Source organism: Thunnus thynnus, chromosome 5, assembly GCF_963924715.1.
Source record: "Thunnus thynnus chromosome 5, fThuThy2.1, whole genome shotgun sequence".
NCBI lineage: Eukaryota > Metazoa > Chordata > Actinopteri > Scombriformes > Scombridae > Thunnus > Thunnus thynnus.
The window spans coordinates 14,219,526-14,239,192 of record NC_089521.1 but is presented as its reverse complement, the minus strand read 5'-3'; the positions used below and the strand labels follow the sequence as shown (position 1 = coordinate 14,239,192).

The 19,667-nt window shown below is 40.3% G+C and overlaps 2 protein-coding genes and 1 non-coding gene across 4 annotated transcripts; 1 reads left to right on the top strand and 2 right to left on the bottom strand.

Annotated features, from left to right (window-relative positions):
• Nucleotides 1-575: 575 nt before the first annotated feature.
• LOC137182844 (cocaine esterase-like) lies at nucleotides 576-5,980 on the top strand. The gene is made up of 13 exons (XM_067589372.1): nucleotides 576-753; nucleotides 1,545-1,737; nucleotides 1,824-1,965; nucleotides 2,234-2,367; nucleotides 2,448-2,601; nucleotides 2,700-2,804; nucleotides 2,916-3,014; nucleotides 3,155-3,298; nucleotides 4,603-4,680; nucleotides 4,768-4,915; nucleotides 5,016-5,165; nucleotides 5,270-5,342; nucleotides 5,434-5,980. Exons 1-13 carry the CDS (start codon nucleotides 669-671, stop codon nucleotides 5,618-5,620), a joined length of 1,692 nt encoding a protein of 563 aa, XP_067445473.1. The 5' UTR covers nucleotides 576-668; the 3' UTR covers nucleotides 5,621-5,980.
• A 348-nt stretch (nucleotides 5,981-6,328) lies between these two features.
• Nucleotides 6,329-15,558, bottom strand: fbxo31 (F-box protein 31). Of its 2 annotated transcripts, XM_067589368.1 has the most exons (10): nucleotides 15,013-15,558; nucleotides 12,967-13,038; nucleotides 12,057-12,143; nucleotides 11,547-11,623; nucleotides 11,156-11,323; nucleotides 10,961-11,035; nucleotides 10,688-10,797; nucleotides 10,367-10,520; nucleotides 8,927-9,297; nucleotides 6,329-8,215 (listed from the first exon to the last, which is right to left on the bottom strand). In XM_067589368.1, exons 1-10 carry the CDS (start codon nucleotides 15,446-15,448, stop codon nucleotides 7,993-7,995), a joined length of 1,773 nt encoding a protein of 590 aa, XP_067445469.1. In that variant the 5' UTR covers nucleotides 15,449-15,558; the 3' UTR covers nucleotides 6,329-7,992. The 2 variants fall into 2 exon arrangements, with proteins under 2 accessions (XP_067445469.1, XP_067445471.1); XM_067589370.1 differs by lacking the exon at nucleotides 12,057-12,143.
• A 3,756-nt stretch (nucleotides 15,559-19,314) lies between these two features.
• On the bottom strand, nucleotides 19,315-19,387 carry trnar-acg (transfer RNA arginine (anticodon ACG)). The gene has a single exon. It is a non-coding gene; the product is annotated as a tRNA-Arg (tRNA).
• Between the last annotated feature and the right edge of the window lie 280 nt (nucleotides 19,388-19,667).

The window sequence follows — 19,667 nt, the reverse complement described above, 5'->3', positions numbered from 1 at the left end:
CAAAATTTAGCTCCCAGAACCTGTCTCCAAAGCAGACGGATGACAGTACCTGGGACAAGGTCTACAAGTTCAGCTACGGGTTGTTAAGTCCCAGTAATGGAAAAACACCAATAAATTGCTGGAGACAGGTAACCACTTCAGTGGGGTTTTTTTGTTGACCCAGGGGTAGGTGTGTGTGAAAAGTGTGTGCGGGATATCACCAGGGCAACTCATTGACAAAAAATTTAATTGTATTCGTGTTCCCACATTTTACTGGTGTAATTGTATAATCTTTATCAGTTCTACATAGTTTCCATGAACTGTACAGTTTGTCACTAGAAGTGAATGCAGTTTGACTGTGAGTGAAGTTGTATACACTCCCCAGTGTGAGACCACAGTTATTACAAGGCTAATGGTAAGTCGGCACTGCCTGCAGCTGAGAGCCCACACTTATCACAATACACTGAGCTATGGAGTCCAGAGGGCAGAAGGTAATCAGGAGGGGGAGCATCTGCTCAGAGGTCAACTGTTGCTGTGGTGTAACTGCATATTGCATGGAAAATCACGTCATATCCTGCAGGTAATATTAACCTTAGCACTGTCCCTGTCAGAGTCATAAAGGGAAAAGCTTCATAGCAGGCAGCATTTTATCATTTTGTTTTTCCAAAGGAGTGCTGCAATCCGCAGACATGCCAGTCATGAAGTTTCAGGATTATCAAACTCTTTTCTTTCTATTGTCTGTTTTATTCATGCATGTTGCTGCAGACCTTCATGGTAAGTAGGAGAAACCTGATTTCAATAAACAATTACACCAATAAAAATGTATATGTATGTATATATATGTATGTTTTAGATATTGTGCCTTCAGTGTTAGTTATAATGAAAAATTCAAGATATCTTGCTTACATGTATCTGTCATAGGATTGTGATCGAATCCATTATTAACTTTTTGTGCTTCCTCAACCCTTCATATTTTATTATGCTTAGCTAGAGATGACCTTTAACTCAAATACTGCCTGATTGTGAAAGCCTATCCCTAAGAGCCAAGCAGGATGAAGGCAAACGTTTCTTTTGCTGCTTTCATGGTGATGCAGGATAGCCAAAATATAAAAATGACACTGTGCCAGTTTGTGTCAAATTGGATGATTTCTGTTTTACCCGATGCTCTAAAGGGGAGATCAACAGAACCAAGGTGTCAAGAAAGGGTTGCTACCCTAACTATACAGTAGTTACACACATGTGAGGTTGTCATACCAACAGCATGGCAAACATTGGAGAAGACTGGGAAAAATACATCTTTCACATCAGCCATGCATGAATCCAAATTGAAAGTTATTATTTTACACTTTACACTACAGAGGAGTTAAGGTTTTGACCTGAATGATCTTTGCACATATTCCCAACAAGCAATAACCTATGTCAGTGTAGACATTAGTGACACAAGAAGATTTTTTTCCCCAGGGTTTGCCCAATAAAATTAATTTTACAATCATTGTTTTAATAAATTGTAATGTTTTTGTTATATTTTTTTCTTTGTTTGCTACATAATATTTATATCCTGACAGCACCTGAAGTCCACACAAAGCTTGGGAGCCTGAGAGGTGAGTATGTGAGTGTAAAGGGGAAAGAGACTGGGGTCCATGCCTACCTGGGTGTCCCATTTGCCAAGCCACCCATAGGCCCTGTTCTGAGACTGGCTGCACCTCAGCCTGTAGAGGGATGGGAAGGAGTGAGAGACGCCACCCAGCAGCCACCCATGTAAGACATCCATGTGCTCCACTTGTTGGATACTGTGCTTGGAAGTATTATCCTATTTTGTATACATAAGTGTTTCTTTTTTTCAGGTGTATTCAACATAAGCAGCTTACTATAGATCTGCTTGATAAAAACGGTGGCATGTCAGTAGTTCTCCCAGATATTTCAGAAGACTGCCTTTACCTCAACATTTACACTCCTGCAAACAAAGCTCATGATGGCAAGCTCCCAGTAAGAACCCTTTGTTGCAAATTAAGAGTCCATAATATCAATATAAATAATAATTTCTTTGTTTACTATCAGGCTGCATTAGGGTAATCTATAACAACAACTTATTACTTGTCTGTAATTCTCACAATCAATTTAACATTTTTATCTTGAGTCTCATCAATTTAATGTAGTTTGATTGAAATTATTACAAGATCAGCTTAGTAATAATAAAGTAAAAATGTCCTTTATGCTTTGTGGAAAATACCAAGGTCTTTCTTTATCTGACCAGGTCATGGTTTGGATCCACGGTGGAGGGTTTGTTTTAGGATCAGCTTCAATATATGATGGCTCGGCCTTGGCTGCTTACCAGGATGTGGTTGTGGTTCTGATCCAATACCGCTTGGGACTTTTGGGCTTTCTTAGGTAAAAAGACTCGAGTTTCTGAGCACAGTTAGAATAAACATAGTATGATTATGTAGACTATAACTGTATTGTCTATCCAGCACGGGAGATGAGCACATATCAGGGAACTTTGGCCTGCTGGACCAGGTAGAAGCCCTGAGGTGGATCCAGCAGCACATTCACAACTTTGGAGGAGACCCTACTTCAGTTACCATATTTGGGGAGTCTGCAGGTGGAGTGAGCGTGTCTCTCCTGGTAAGGATGAAACTGCAGATAAAGTATTACAATTATTTCACTGCAAAGTTACCACTGTCCACTGAACCTTTCATATTGTCTGTTGCTTGAATTAACAGCTTCTCTCACCATTGTCTGATGGCCTGTTCCACCAAGCCATTGCTGAGAGTGGCACTGCTGCAATGGATTTAATCATGATAAATGATCCTCTACCAATAACACAGGTTAATCATCTGATTGGTTATTTTTCTGTGCAAACATTCTTCACAGTACAGTATTGAGAATGTCACAACATCTTTCTTTCCTTGAGATGAATCCCTGATATCTGTCCTCAGGTAGTAGCGAATATATCTGGATGTAGCATCGAAAGCACAGAGAAGATTGCTGATTGTTTGAGAAACCTCGATATTGATACTATTGTGACTATTGGGCAGGTGAGATACTGTATGTAAAACCGATATATGCTGATGGGGAATTAGTTGAACACAAGCCTATAATACTTTCTGCAAGACCTCTATGAAATGTTCACTTTCATGTGGCTGTTTTGTTCTCATCTCAACTTTTTCCTCTCAAGGATGAAACACTAAGATTTTCTATGACTGTTGATGGACACTTCCTGACAAAACCCGTGGATGAGCTGTTCCATAAACATGAACTTCTCACTGTACCGTTCATGACTGGTGTTAATAATGATGAAGTGGGCTGGTTACTTGCTGAAGTAAGTGTGAATGCTGAAGTTTTTGCTGACATTTGTGTGACTTAAAGGTTCAGTGTGTAGAATTTAGTGGCATCTAATGGAACAGACTTGGCAGAAATGTAATGTAATGTTCATAAGTATGTTTTAATTAGTGTAGAATCATCTGAAAATAAGAATCATTGTGTTTTCGTTACCTTAGAATAAGCCCTTTATTTTTACAGAGGAAGTGGTTCCTCTTCCACAGAGCCTGCCATGTTACACTGCCATCTTTCTACTAGGGGTGTGCCCAAATCTGAATACATTATTTGCAAAAGCACAATTAGTGGGTTTTTTACAAATATTTTTTTCATACAAATATTTTAAAAATGATTTGTTTTCGGGAAGAAAAAAAACATGTCAAATACCAGCGTGAAGGTCGGTTACATCACTATCTCAGTCTCTCTCCTCTGCTCACTGTTAGATCTATCAGCAAGTCTCAGCTAGGCGAGTCACATCCACCTGCTACATGACGCACATTTCCTAATTTGGACATCACTCCTGGAGTTGGGGGTGTTCCCCAGAGATAAAGCTGAGCTATTGACACATGCAAAGTGCTCCCAAGAGACTCTCCATAACCTGTTGGTCCCCTTCTCCTTTCCACAAAGTTTGGTTGTAAAAAAAATAGGCAATAAATGAAAAGTGCAAAGCAATAATCGCCTTTGAAGTTCTTCCCTACACGTTACATGCTGTGCTCTCTCTGTGTTATGGGTGTATAAATAGGTAGAGGTCTGTCTGCAATGAGGTGATGAGTAAAGTTTTAGCTCAGCAGTCAGTACAGTCATCTATAATCTGGGAGACTTCAGTTCGAGACCTGGTGTGGGGACCTCCTTCGTAAAGTAATGTATTCATGAACACTTATTGTAACACTTTAGAAGAACACAATTAGAAGTGTAATAAAAACAAAAACAGGATTTTTAAGCCTATTTCCACTTTTATTTGAATACAAACACAATTACAAATAATTTTGCTGCCTCAACAAATATAAATACAAATACCAATACTGGGCTTTCTGCACATCCCTAATTTCTACAGTAGCTCAGAACAGACAAACCACATACTGGCTCTAGAAAGGGCCTTTCTCGTGTTTCGTGGGATTTGTGGCCACGATAGGTTCTCCTACACGTTTGGAGGGGGAAGGTGAGGGGGAGGGGTATTCATTTGGTTGCAATCTGCAACCTCACCAATAGATGCCACTAAACCCTACACACTGGTCCATTAATAGCTTACCAATTTGCAGATGTGCCCATTAAATATGCAATTTTAATCACAGCTGCTTCTTCCATTAGTTCTTTGCTCCTCCAAACTGGACTGAGGGAATGGATCGGGAGCAAGTTGTGAACATGCTGTCCATCTTTTACTCTGATGTAAGACAGCCACTGCCTGACATTACAATATTACTCTGCTTCATCATGCTTAAGCTTCTCTGACATTGTGTTGCTCATTTTCTCAAGCCCAAATATGCAATCATCAGAGATCTGATGGTAGATGAATATATTGGAACTGGTGAAGATCGTGTGAAAAATAGAGAAGGGTTTACTGAGATGCTTGGAGACACATTGTTCACCATTCCAGCCATTAAAGCTGCAAATGCCCACAGAGGTAAACTTTAATTTAATACAAGAATATGCAAATCTATTTAAGAAAAATTACTATCACACACTTTCATAAACAAGACATATCACACCTGTTTGTCTTCTAGATGCAGGCGCCCCTGTATACCTGTATGAGTACCAGCATCCTCCCAAATTTCTGCAGGCAAAAAGGCCAAGCTTTGTTGGGTGTGACCATGGAGACGAACTCTTTACAGTATTAGGATTCTGCTTCACTACCACTCATGTTAAATTAGTAGGTAAGTGCAATATAAAAATCACCATATCAAATGATAATCCGAGATCTGGGTTTTCTCTGGGTTTCGTAGAGTGCAAAGTGTTTCACTAGACTGTCTTATTTTAGATGTATGCCCAGAAGAGGAGGAACAGTTAAGCAGAACCATGATGAGCTACTGGGGCAACTTTGCTCGCACAGGGTAGGAATTCACCTTCATTATAGTTCATAATACACATGGAGATAAGACAAACTTCTTTATAACATGTGTGTGTGTGTGTGTGTGTGTGTAGGTCTCCTAATGGAGACGGCCTTGTCCACTGGCCTAAGTATGGAGTAGATGAAGAATACCTGGCAATTGGTATAACAGAGCAGGTAATTGGACAGCACCTGAAGAAGGATCGCTTTGTCTTCCTGACTCAGACTCTCCCAGAGAAGATCCAACAACATATGGAGAAGATGGAGCACAGCGAGCTGTAGAGCTGTCACCTCTCATCTTTCTCTGTTCCATCAGTCATTCATTAAATACAAACAAGTCTGACAAAAATGCATTTACTTACTGTGAGATATTTACTAATTGGATTTGAAAATAATAACAATATTTTTGAAAAAATTGAAATTTGGAGAGGAGATAAGTTTTAAGTTGGGTGAATATTTTTCCACTTCGTATATTGAAGCAGTTTGAATCCAAGGAAAAGTATTTTCGGGAAATACTTTTATAAAATCTAATAGCATAAAGGAACGGTGTGTATTTGTACGGTAACTTAAATCATGGGATACACCTACTGTGTTTGTATGAAGTGGATTCTAATATAAAATAAAAATCCTTTTAAGATGTTATGTGACATGTTTTACTATTCACTTACATTATTTAACGCCCCCATTCACACACATTGTGTTTCCTATCTCATGGGACTGGTGTAGATACACTGGTTAGCACCTGAAGAGGGGATGGATTTAAGGTGAAATTTAAGAAAGATGTAATTGGTGTTGTGTGAGGTGTTACATTTTCACATTTACTTATATGAAAATATATATATTATAATCAAAATTCAACTGCGGCACTAAAGTAAAACAGCAATGGAGGGGGGATATCCTTTTAGATGCTTCAGAAATATTTTTTGCATTATAGCAAGGTGAAATATTCACAAATTAATAAACACAGAAGAATAAACAGATTCCACAAAATTTTCTTTTCAGTTTTTTATTTTTTTATTACTGAGAAGAGCGCTTAAGCTGAAAAGCTCCCTGAAGTCTGATGTGAGCAGTTCAATAGGTCAAACTTTGTTTTTCACAAAATCAGGCCTATGGCATTGAAAGTAGTCCAAAGCAACACTTTTCGAAGGCAAATCATTCAAACAGCTGGATACAGAGGGCTTACAGATAGGAGAATGTAGAACACAAATATACTTAGGTTCATAAGAAATCAATAAAACGTGACAAAATTAAGATGATGATGCTTTAGCAGACATTGTTGTTTTTGCAAATGTTAGTAAAGCTGCAGTCTGATATAAAAGTGCTGGCCAGTGGTTTTGAATGATTCACTATACTGCCCAGAAAAGTGCACTTGGAGTAGGAAAGCTACTGGGCATCACCATCAGGCTGTAATGAGACATACAGACACATACTTGGTACTTTGAGATGCGCTTTGAGCTGTTAGTTCGTATAATGTTCAGCTAGCCTGGTCTCAAGTTTGAAATAAAATGGAAAACTGGAGGGAATAGCTTTGCAGGTATAAAGCCAGGCAAACGTTATGTCAGCCATTTGAACAAACAACGAATGCAATACATTTCAAAGGTAAGAGAAGTTTCTGTTTCAGACCATTATTATACAAGCACATAAACTGTACAATTTTGCTATTTTGATTAAATCCAGCTTATGTATAGGCTATGTTATTCTATTGCAATACATCTTTCCAGCTTACATAATATTATGTCAGGTGTGGTGACATTAAAAGTATGTCTGATGTATGATCATGAGCCAAAGCATATCACTGAAAGAGATATAGCTCAAGTTCAAAGAGCAGAAACATATCAGTCCGCCCCAAACTGGCTGATGTAGCTACAGTGTTTGATAAGACAGCAAATGCTTACTTGTCAATGGTTAGAAAACTGCCCAGTTGTAAAACTCACTCAGCATTTCTATTGGACAAATTAATAAAGCAAATCTGATTTCATACATTTTTAAAACATAAATAGTTTTGTCCCGTTTTTCACTCATTTGTGGCAAAGAGAAATACACCTGAGATGCTGTCTCCTTTTTTTAAATTCTTATGTCTCTAAAGCAATTAACTAAAAAGCAAGACATGCTGCTTCAGAAAAACTCATCATGTTCAGAAATGGTTATGAGTGTGATGCCATTAGATCTAAATTAAAACGCAGCATGCAGTTCAACATGTTGGGCACCGAAATCAGTATAATACTATGGAGTAGAATACGTTGGACACATTTATCTTCTTCAAGCAGTATCAAGTACAGACATGGTTTTAGAATCAGAGGCACATACAGTTTGATCCATAATAAGTGGTATGAAATATCATTCCTTTTCTCCTGGGGTGGGGGGGTGGGGAATAAATAAATAAATTAAAAAATGTGACCTGCTATCATGCTGCACTGGAGGATTAAGGTCATACTGAGGTGAGGTGATAAACGGTGACTCGGGAGGCCTTTCAAAGTGCTTGTGTATGGGAACGGGAGTGCGAGTGTGCTGGGTCAGGGTGATATAACTAGCTTTATTAGACAATAAAACGAGCTAACATGATAGTAACGTTGTCAAGGGAGGACAGAGGTGATATGTGTATGATGTATGTTATTATGCATTGCATTGTGGGAGGAGACTTAAAGCTTGGTGCATCAGGATGTCCAGGACTGCATGTTGCGTAGCATGGCCTCAAATCGCTCCATGTTTGGGGCATGAGCATGGGCTAGGTGGTCCGTCAGGCGACTGTACAGACTGAAAGACTTCAACTCCAGCCAGATGAAACCAAAACGGTCCTCATCGAACAGCACAAAGAGCCCCGGGGTGCGCTCTGGACTTGTAAAGCCGTGCCCAGCGATCAGGCCTGTCCCATAGAAGCTGAAATGAAGGGACATCAATTCATCAGTCAGTAAATATTTTGATGGATATGAATTTCACTGGGTCATTGACTCTGTTGTAATAAGCTGTAAGCACAAAAAATAAGACAGGTAATGGTTATGGTCACAGTATTTTATTTTAATAATTAATAATGTGTAATAATTGCTGAATATGAATTTACAGTAAAGATTAATAGCATTCTCATCATGGATTGATGTAGATTATTTGATTGGGAATCAGTGATAGAAATAGGGCTGCATGATATCTGCAATAAAAACAGTAGTTACAGCCAAATGCCTCTGACTGGTAAAACATTTTACTATGATTTGATGCACCAGAGAATGTGCTCTAAATGCACTGTCCATCCACTTTGCATTCTGCCCAGTTTGATTAATTGAGAGAGCCAAAATTGCTATGTCACTTGTGGTATGATTTTTAACTGCCTAACCTTATAAAAATTAATTAAAAATTCCAGATAATGGTTTTCTCCCAACAGTTATTCAGCCAACATTTAACACACATACTGATGAGCATTCACTAGAGGCTGATATGGTTTTAGCTTATTGGCTGTGAACTTTCACCAGCGAGCAACTTGTAACAGCTCAATAACAATAGGCACACTGTGTTTGATGACACTGTTACTGGGGTGAAGGTTGCAACAATTCATCTTCTTCACAATGGGATTTATGCATATTACATGTCCTCACTTACCATTTCCTGCAGGTGCGAGGATACACCTCATTGCGAGCCATAACCCCTAGGGGCAGAGTGAAGGGCTGGGCTTCAGGAGGATGGGTGCTGCTGCTGGGACCTGGCTGGCAGCTGTCTGAACAGGCACCTTGGTCTGCCTCCGTCCCTTCTGCTCCGCTAGCACCATCGCAGGCCCCCTCTGCGGTGCCTGTCACTGTGGCAGAAGAGTCTTTGGCCTGTTGTTCCGCCTCCCTCTGCACTTCTTCATGTACTCCTAAAACCAGCCGCGACAGCTCCTCTATGTTGCGCTGGTGCTCCAAGTCTGGGAGGACCAAAGGCCGACTTAGGTCAACATCCAGAGTGAGCTGCCCAGCAGGAACGTTGGGGTCTCCCTGTAGGGAGGGGTAAAATTGCAGTCAGCACCAATAGTGGATAAATTTGCTGGGTTAATGTTGCAACTTCAATGTCAAAAATGTGAGAATATTCTATTTAAAAGGCAATTGGTGTGTAGGAGAACCTGATTTTTTTTTTCAAACACTCCCCTCTGGCAAGAAGCTGTGGTCTTTCAAGACCAAAACTTCACACCACAAGAACAGTTTCTTCCCGTCTGCAGCTGGCCTCATCAACGAGGTCTGGGACCCCCACTGACACAGACTTGTACATTTCCTTAGCTCTTTTTACTTAGAATATATTTTTACTATATTTACGATTTCACATATTAATTGTGAATTTTTATTTATATAGTTATATCACCCATCTTTCACGGTCGTGGTATTTATCTCTTTCTTTGTATAGATTTTTTCTGTTTTCTCTTACCCTCTATTTTTTGACTATTATGCACCACATTTAAGCTGACGCACCGGATGGTTTGTTACACAGAACCATCAACTGTTTGGAAAAGGGCAGGCACTTTCAAAAATTATGGTGATTGGATAAGGTGATTGGATGAACCATCTGGCTATCACCATCTATCACTGTCTTACCTTGTGAGGCAGCTGGACCACCAGTGGTTCAGACAAAAGCGCAGAACCTGAAGCCTGACAAGATGGATTCTCGTGTGATGTCGTGATCTGGTGAATCCAGCTGCCTCCAAAGGTAACACCACAATATCAAGGCAAATTCCTTGTATGTGTAAACCTACTTGGCATTAAACCTGTTTCTGATTCTGATTCTAAAAGCTGAAGCAATGATTACATCAAGAACTTTGGCTGAACAGTTTGTTGTTGGAGAGGAAGGAGATGACCTAGAGGACATTTACTGGGTAATTTATGATTAACAGGATAGCTGACTTTCTGACAGTAGAAAATCAGAGTGTTAGTAGAGTTGTAATCAACCTGTGATTACTTTGCGTTGCAGAGTTGATATTCAAATTAGTAATTTCAATTTGTTCAAAAACTTTGCCACAGCCATGGATAATGATTATTCACTAATCCCAAAAATGGCAGCAGAAATGGGACTTACAGTGAGCTTGGTGGCTCTTGCAGAAGTCCCGTGGAAACTGAGCATGACAATCTCCAAACCGTGACTGCCATAGGTTCCTTTGAAGAGGCCTGGCTGCAGCAGGTCAGAGGGCATTGTAGGAGGCAGATAGATCCGCCGGTATGTCAAACAGTTACTGTCAAATGAAAGCATATGAGAGAGAGTTTTATTTGAGTCTCTGCCAAGGCTGTCAGACAGGTAATACATTAATCCACAAGAGAAAGCAGAACCATCTTTCACATAAAACCTACTCACACTCTTGATGTGAGCCACAGAGAAAGTGTATGTAAGGAGGAGACTCACTCATATTGGCTAGTATAAATGAACTTCATCAAGATGAGCTCCTGCATGTGCTCATGGAAGATTTCTTCTAGTGTCCGGCCCCATTCTTCCTCTAACCATGTCCTGAACTCCTACAAACACACACACAGAGAACATAGAAAGCAGATAATGGCTGATAATTCTGACCTTATCAAAGTACATGGTCTTTAAAAACCTAATCAAGCAAGATAAGCACATAATTCAAAGCGGTCATCGACAGGTTTCAGGTTGTAACAGATCCCTGATTTGACCAACCTCCTGTCTGCCTCCTGGCATGCGGTGATGATCAGTCTGGTTACATTTTGTTGAGAATTCATCCTTCTTCACAGTCTAAAAATAACAGAATATGACACATATTAGAGGATGACCTTCTTTTATTAACTACTAACCTCAAATTGAAGTAGAATCTGTATCTTGTCTCTTGTCAAAAAGTGCTGCATAAGCCCTCACCTGTATGTCTCCTTTGTGGGGACCCTTGTGTCCATACATACACTCCACAGTGGCCTTGTTGCTCTCCCACATGTGGATACGGAAGAGCGGCCGTCTTCTCATTGGATCCTCCACACGAGGGTCATGAGGCGGCAAATACATCCAGCCAATGATGAAGAGCCCATCCACCTGAAAGAAAAATACTTTTAGTCACTTACAAGCAATAAAATTATAATTAGTTTCCTGCCAAAGCTTCTGCAGCAGAATATTTCCAAATCATAAATGACCAAAAGAACATTTTATGTAATGCTTTCTTGTGAAAAAAGAAATAAATTTAAGTCATTGTTCCTCATCTTTATGCAAATGTCTTGACAGGAAAACATTTTAAGTTGTCCAAGTTTTTTGTGCTTACCACAACGTTGAGCAAGCCGCCGTAAGGGCCTATGTCAGGCTGCCATAGGCCCAAGATATGTCTGTATGGATGAAGCACTGCAACACAAGAGCACAACATCACATCGTACTAATCAGTATCAGCAGCGCTACCCCCATGCTTTATAATAAGCTACACTGTGCACGGTTAAATACACAAGAGGAGATGTTAAAACCCACACACTTCAGTTGTTGTTTAACGTCTGTCAGGATGGAGTCTGAGATGTAAACCCAAAGGGTAGAAAGTGTAAACTGACTGTGTTCCAGTCAGCCAAGTTTCTCAACAACACACACAGCACACTGAATTATCTGGCTACCCATCTCACACTTAATATGAAAGCAAACAGTGCTGAGGAGAATTATTAACACATTTGCTGTTCACACAGGATGCATAACACTGCTGCGACTGTTTGCTTACAAACTAAATCAGTAAGATTCCCGCACACACAACCCCTCATGCTGCAGCCATCCACACTGAGGCCCATGTACATACAGTGTGTGTACACGTCTCTATAGTCCATGTGCTCGTAATCCGGAAGGAGCTTCATAAAGCGCCCAGACTTCACCCGTGGGTTGACACCTGGACAGGCACAACACAGGCATGTGTAGAGCGCCTACGGACTGAGGTGGACTCAGTCCAACGCAGCACTCTTAATGAATGCAGTAATGCGCCAAAATAATCTATTCAAAGACCTAACAGGTGCCACCGCTTTGCATGGCGTGCTCTGTGGCAGCTGGTTTAAGCTCTAGATCTCTGTTGATACACAATGAGAAACAAATAGAGGATCCTACTACAGCTGCAATGATAAGTCCATTAATCGATTAGCCAATTGACAGAAAATTAATCGCAAACTATTTTGATAATCGACTAATCAATTGTGTTTTTTTTTTTTAAAGAAAACATGCAGAAGTTCTCTGGTTCCAGCATCTTAAATAAGAATATTTTCTGGCATCTTTAGTCCTCTATGATAGTAAACTGAACATCTTCGGGTTATGGACTGTTGGTTGAGACAAAACAATATATTTGATATTCCAAAACAAGGCTTTGGGAAATAGTGATAGACAATTTTCACCAGTTTCTGACATTTTTAAGACTAAACAACTAATCGAATAATCAAGAAAATAATCCAGCGATTAATGGATAATGAAAATAATCATTAGTTGCAGCCCTAGAGCCTACGTTAAAAAAACAAAGCAGTACCATTATAGGAAAAAGAAACCACATTTGTATCAAAAAAGCTTTCGCTGGGAATGTTTCCCATCTGCTATAGTTCGAAGTTTAGGAATTATATCTGGACATTTACCCAACATACGTCAAGACAGTTCAAATATGATCGTAAAATAATCGAATAGGAATGAAACAAACACTTCACTGGAGACATTAAATTGGCAGCCAAACTCACGTTTCACATAGAGGTCCCGGCTAGATACTCCTCCTACTTCCATCTTCCTAAGATCTTGCTGCATGCCAAACTCTGTGGGGAGAAAACACATAAATTAAACAGGAGAAGGATAAACATTAAAATGATTTATTAAGGGTTGGGCATGCAAAATAACTGTATCAGGCTGTGTCAGGCTTTTAAACACTGTAATCAATTATCTCCATATTCATAATGTGAACCGTGGTGTTACATCTTATGGCAGATCTGCAGTGAAACACTAAACAGCGGCAAAAGCCAGATCAAACTTTGAGTAAACTGATAACGGCTTAGCTGGAAATTTGAAAAGCAGTGACACCACAGTCATCATACACAGACATGACCTGATCACATCTGATTCACAATGATTAATAAAATGTCTTAAACACACAGCTGGCCTGAGGTATAAACATTAGAATAAAAACAGAAGATAATACTACCCATTTTCATCAGAAGTCAAATGTAGGGAACCAACATTTTGGACTGAATGTAAGATCTTAAAACTGGATAGTCTCATTACGCTGCATTCAAGCACTTCATCACAGATCAATTTGTTTTTGACTAGACGCTCAGTTGTTTTTTTTATTGTATTCAACTGTTGTCCTGCACACAAATGGATACCTCCCTAACTGTAAATGCCTGGTAAGCTGCTTGTTGTGTAACTTTGCAGTACACAACATTCCTCAGGCTATTATCATTTCACATTCAGTTTGCTGCCTCACCCCATGATTCTGTTACTGCTCCTCCCAGTTAACTCTTGATGTTTTGAAACTCAGTGCTCCCACTGCACCTCACATGAAGTATCAATAAACCTACTGATTACTATTTTTGGATTAACTGGTTAATCATTTTATCTATCAAGTATCAAAAATAATTACAGTAATTTTAGGATCTTTGACTATCATCTTCATATTGCCTGTTTTGCCTGACAGACAGAACAATCTATTCATAATTCAATTCATAATGATATGAAAACCCTTGCATTGGATGAAGTAGAATTGTCTAATGTTTAGTAGCATTTTTACTTTATAAATAACTTCAAATGGCTGATATTACAATATATGTGAGATGATATTTGTTTGTCTACGAAGACATTACTATACAGTTTATAACATGGTTTAACCAACTACTAACAGACCTTTCATGTAATTTACTTTGAGAAAGAGGCATATAATATATATTATTATTATTATAATAATATAATAAAGACTTTTCTTGCCACTGCTCCTTTTCGATCATGGGATGTGTATTCTGTTTGGAGTTTAGATCTATATTTTGTGCAAACATCTATGTTGAAAGTGTACACTGAAGTGAGTAAAAATAACCAAATTACATGTCTGGGTGTATTAGACTATTGTGGACAATGCTGCAAAAAAAAAAAAAAAAAAAAAAAGAGCAGTGATGATCTATTATATGATTTCTGCATCATTGTTTTAAAGTAGTCACTTGCATTGAAAATTACATTAGTTATGTTATCCATATTGGCCACACATAATTTCAAGAACACAAAACTTTCAATGACCTGTGTGGACATCAGAAGGTTTGTATCTGCTATAATAAAACCAGGAAGTGTATCTTTATGTATTTACATATGATTTGTGTCTCATAAGCAGCCTACATAGATTATGTAACTTTTTTTTGTCATCTGACTATAATAACAATACTGTGATGGTGGTGTTGGTGCTGATTAAAAGGCCCCTGACAGGCTTCAGAGCCCTGCATCAAGAGTCTCATGGCTGACATGGGCCCAGTAACAGTGAGGGGGCCTTGGTCTGGTTTTTTTTTTTTTTTTACAGCAGTGACCTTAGGCCGCAGCGTTAACGCTCATTTCTTTAGTGATCAATAGAAGATCAATAGAAATGCTTTTAAGGTGAACACATTTCCATGGACGCACATAACCTGTCGACTAGAAGGAGCCTTCATATAGTCTGAGAAACACATCTGATACGTATTTGTGACTCAATGCTTTATATGGCAGTCTAACCGTAAACGTTTCAATGAACTCTTATGTCCATTAATCGCTGTATTTACCTTCAATGCACCGCCTCCTCCAGATGGTTTCAGTGTTAAGGATTTGTCTGAATTTTTTGCAGACGAGGGCGACATTTGGTAATGCTGTTCCGGGAAGCAAAGAGAAGATTTCCACCAGAAGCTCCGGCGGTAATTCCTTTAATGATTGCGGGTGTGGAGGTCCCGTGCTGGTGCGAAAGCCTCCTCTGTTGACACGACCGCTGCCATATTCACAAGCGTCACTGGGCCCTGCAGTGGCGACGCCGCTCTCCGGGCCTCCTGCGCCGCAGCCGCCGCCGCCGACGACGACGACGTCGCCTTGCCTCTGACCCACGATCCGCTCCTCTTCCTCCTCGTCCATGTCGGAATCGCTCCCCTGATCCTGCTGGTTATGCCGCTGTCGCCTCCGGCACCTCCGCGACTGACCCACTCCGCAGAGCCTGGCACAAACAGCCATCCGTAGTCACTAAACAGGCAGCATTACATCACTACAAGAAGTCTATCAGCTGCAGACTGCCTGATCTCCTGTCCTGTGAGCATGGGCAGAAACATTTCTCCCAACGTCACATCTGTGCACGTACAGAGCGTAATAACCTCCCTTCTCTCTTCTACCCCTCCTACAAAGGGCGGTTTGTGTTGCAGGTTCATAAAGAGGATCAGCCCATACTAGACATCATGCAAGACAATAAGTCTGTGCTGTCTTATTACAAACAGTTTATTACAATAGTATCATAGTCTTTATCTTTTGCCTCCTGCAGAATCCAGTTTTCTGGCAAAATGCCAATAGCACACAGGCTGCAAGGCACATGTGATAAAATTTGAGTAAACTATTAAAACTACAAAACTGTTATCCCGCTGAGCTGGGGCTGTTTACAGTCAATATATCTATCATATTCTCTTGGGTGTGTCAGTCTGTAAAAACGTTATGATTTTTTATAAGCTGATCATATGTTTTGTTGGTATAATGTTAATCTTTGCACCTACCTGTAGCTGTCAGATAAATGTAGTGGAATAAATAAATGTAGTGGCCCTCTATGTAATGTGTCCTACAGCCTACCCTGTCACCTCCCACATCCAGTTTTCAACAGTGCTCCTGTGCTGGAATAATACTTATGTCAGTTTGTGGTGATTTCATTCAACTTAACTTTATTTAGGAATATTTACCATGTAAGCATGGTATAAATTAAAATAATGAAGCTTTTCACAAGATTTTGACATAATCTGACAATGCATCCACAAAACCAATAATGCAGACCCCAATTTAGTTAATATGGTGCAGATTCCTTGACAAATTTACAAATGACCAACTCCAATTGATATGTATTAAACATGGGACTTCAGGGGCCCTCTGGGGTCTGGGGCCCCAGGGCAGTTTCCCACTTTAACCAGCTGGTAATCCAGCCATGTTGGGGAATATCTATCCAAGGGACTGCAAGATGTACAACTGTACAAATGCAATTCTAGCAGCATGTGCTTTAAATTAAAGATCAGCCAGGAATACACAACCACAACATACTGTTAACGTGATTACAAAGACTGCAGTTTGTTTTGTCACGTTTATGACAGATTTTTTCCCAATTGAATAATGAGCTTCTTTATTCTAAGCACCTTTATAGCACAGGTAGCACATAACATTTGTTCTTTTGTCACTTGAGAGAATGACATGCATTAGTCTTAAGCAATTTTGGTGGTTCATTTTGACAGATATTTTCTTTTATTCTACCATAATAATAAGAAGAAGAAGAAGAAGAAGAAGAAGATGACGAAGAATAAATCAAAACAGGTGAAATGACTCGAATGACGTGGAACCTCTGGCACAGTGGTGGGTTAGCAGACAGTGCCCTCCCTTCACTACAGTTCCTGTCTGTGTGTAGAGCTGCGCACCTGGAGGATCCTTGATGCAGGCCACATGCTTCCCATGGGACATTTGGATCTCGCTCATCTGGGCCAAGTTGATTAGTGGGACTCCAAAAGTGTCACGACCAGCGTCTCCTTCAAAGGCCTGGATATGGCTCTCAATCAGAGCCTTGGTCTCCTTGGTCATTGGTCCCGTGGGTGGTTCTCCTGCAGTGCAGGGGTAGCTCGCTTCGGCTGATACAACACAGCATATCAGCCTCGGATGGTTGTATCTGGTCAGCTTCCAGCTCTGCACACTTCGCCTCCTTCAGGGCTGTCAGGTTGTCCTAGTCCCACATGAAAATAAAGTGGCTGAGGCAACCCATGAATGTGGCATACAACTGGCAAGTCAGTGCTGCAACCCACAGCAAACCTCCGCATAAAGTTCCATATGTCTAACCAGATGGTCATTAGCTCCCACTTGTCAAACTTCCTCCTCAGCAGAGTGCTGCCAAAGCAGTCTCGGTCGACATATACTACCTCAGGAGGAGCCACCAAAGCCACTCCGTATCGCTTGATGAGGCCTTCAATCATTGACCCAAGACCAAAACCTTCGCTGGCTGTGAGCACGGACATGATCACCTGTCCATGGTCATTACCAACATTGGCTGCCTTGGTGCCATAGCTGTGTCCTGCAAGCTTTCAGGCCACCTTTTTCATAGAATCAATCTTAAGATCTGACCATATTGCACGGTGAAAGTGGCTTTGATCTCATCCAGCCTTTACAGGACATCCTGAGCATAAACCTGCATCAGCCACCGGTGCTTGAGGACAGATGTATGGATGATGCAGGTTCAAATGTCACAGGCAGGATCAGGCCCAAGTTGACAGCACTGGCAGTCCTCTTGCAGTCTGTCAGGAAGTGGACTGTCTTCTGCAAGCAGACCTCAGCAGTAGTTGCCTCTGCCAGCAGTGTGCTGTCATCCAGCTCAGTGGAAACAGTCAGGTGGATGAGGGTGGGTAACGGCTATGCGCATGCCTGGGTCAAAGCTAAAAAGAAAAAAAGCAGGACAAACAGATAAACATCATGAGTATTGAACAGCAATACATATTAAACATACAAACACATTTATTTATACAAATAAATGTTTGCTTACAACATTCGGCTTTGAGGGGGGAAACTAGCCTTTTTACAGTCTTGGTCAGGCTTTTCTGGTTATGCAACTTCCTAACCAAGAGGGAGCTGAGAGAGGAAGGGAAGTGTGCTGGGTGGTCGCAGTGTGCTGGGAAGTTTTCCCAGCACGCTGAATGTCTGCCCGTGAAACACACCAAACTGGATTTCGAAGAAACCCAGCAGGGGTTTTCTGTTTGCTGGATCTCCATGGTGCTGAATTAAAGCTTTTCTGGCCTTGTCCAGAACTCCCTCTGGGGACATGGGTGGCATCCATGGCTTTACTTTGTTGATATCCTTCACCTTTGTTGCTTCAATTGTGTCTGTAAGGTTTAGGCTTCAACCCATCTCCTGAAGCAAGTTTCCATCTAGATTAAAAAATGAAAATATAAAGAAAACTGAGAAACAGATGTAAATAACACAGCTGTGAAAAATGAGATGGACAAAACATTTGGACACGCATTATGTAAGGCAGCTGTGAATAATATATTACTACTAGTTATTTTCAGTCATGATCACCTTGTAGTCTGCTAACTTAGCTATTTATTCATTCATTTACAATAAACATGTGTAACAGCATGCTGAGTTCATATATATATATAACATATAATACCTACAGTGTCGGGGAGTAGTTAACTACATGCAGTTCAATTACTAGTTTAACTACAATTTGCAGTATATGGGTAGTAGTTTAACTACATTCAAATTTCAGTAGCTTTTTAAGTAGTTACCTACTTTGGGTCATCTAAGTTAGCTTAGGTAGTTAATTATAAACTACATATTCATAGTATTCTCATGATGTTCTTTGCCATATAATATGGCACAATGCCACAGCTCAATGGCCATGGTTGTCAGATCAAATACTGTGAATTTCCCTGGAAATGTAGCATTTCCCTGATATTTTCCTTTAGTTTGTTTTTAGAGTAGTTAAGATGTAGTTTAACTGTTTTTTAATGTGAAGTAGCTCGTAGTTTGGTAAAGAACCGTGTTAAATTAGTTTCCCCAAAACTGGCTATAAAGGATTGACTTACTTTCGAAATGTTGGTAAGAAGTGAAGCAATCATAATTGGTTGTTATTGTTATCAATTTTATTTTAAAATTTTAGCCGGCAACCGTACTGTTGGTCCGGGCACTGGGAGACACTGATTGGTCATTTCTTGGTAGTTGTTGGGGGAAATCGTGGTGGCGATACGAGCGCTCATTGGCCATAGCTTACAAACAGTGGTAGAGTTGTGGTAGCAGACGGAAACGTGATTGGCTACCCTACCAAGAATAACCTCGATTTACAGGCGGCATTTGAAAAATGCAAAAATTATCGAGCCAGCCAGGAGTCGAACCTAGAATCTTCTGATCCGTAGTCAGACGCGTTATCCATTGCGCCACTGGCCCGAGCTACAACACAGTAAACCGCGCGAGATTTTAAAATGATCATTCTGCGAGTTACTTTTGCGCACACCCTCTATTTGACGTTATATGTACGGCATTATAAAAGAAAAACGCAATGACACAACATGTTGGCTTATTTACTCACGGTAATGACTAAATATTGTCAGAGAGAAGTCAGACAAGGCTGTCGAAAGAAGCCAGCGACTTGGTTCTATAAGTTATCTAAAACCCAAAAGCACGTTATATTTTCCTCCAATAACCCGGCATTAGATTAGAGTATTGA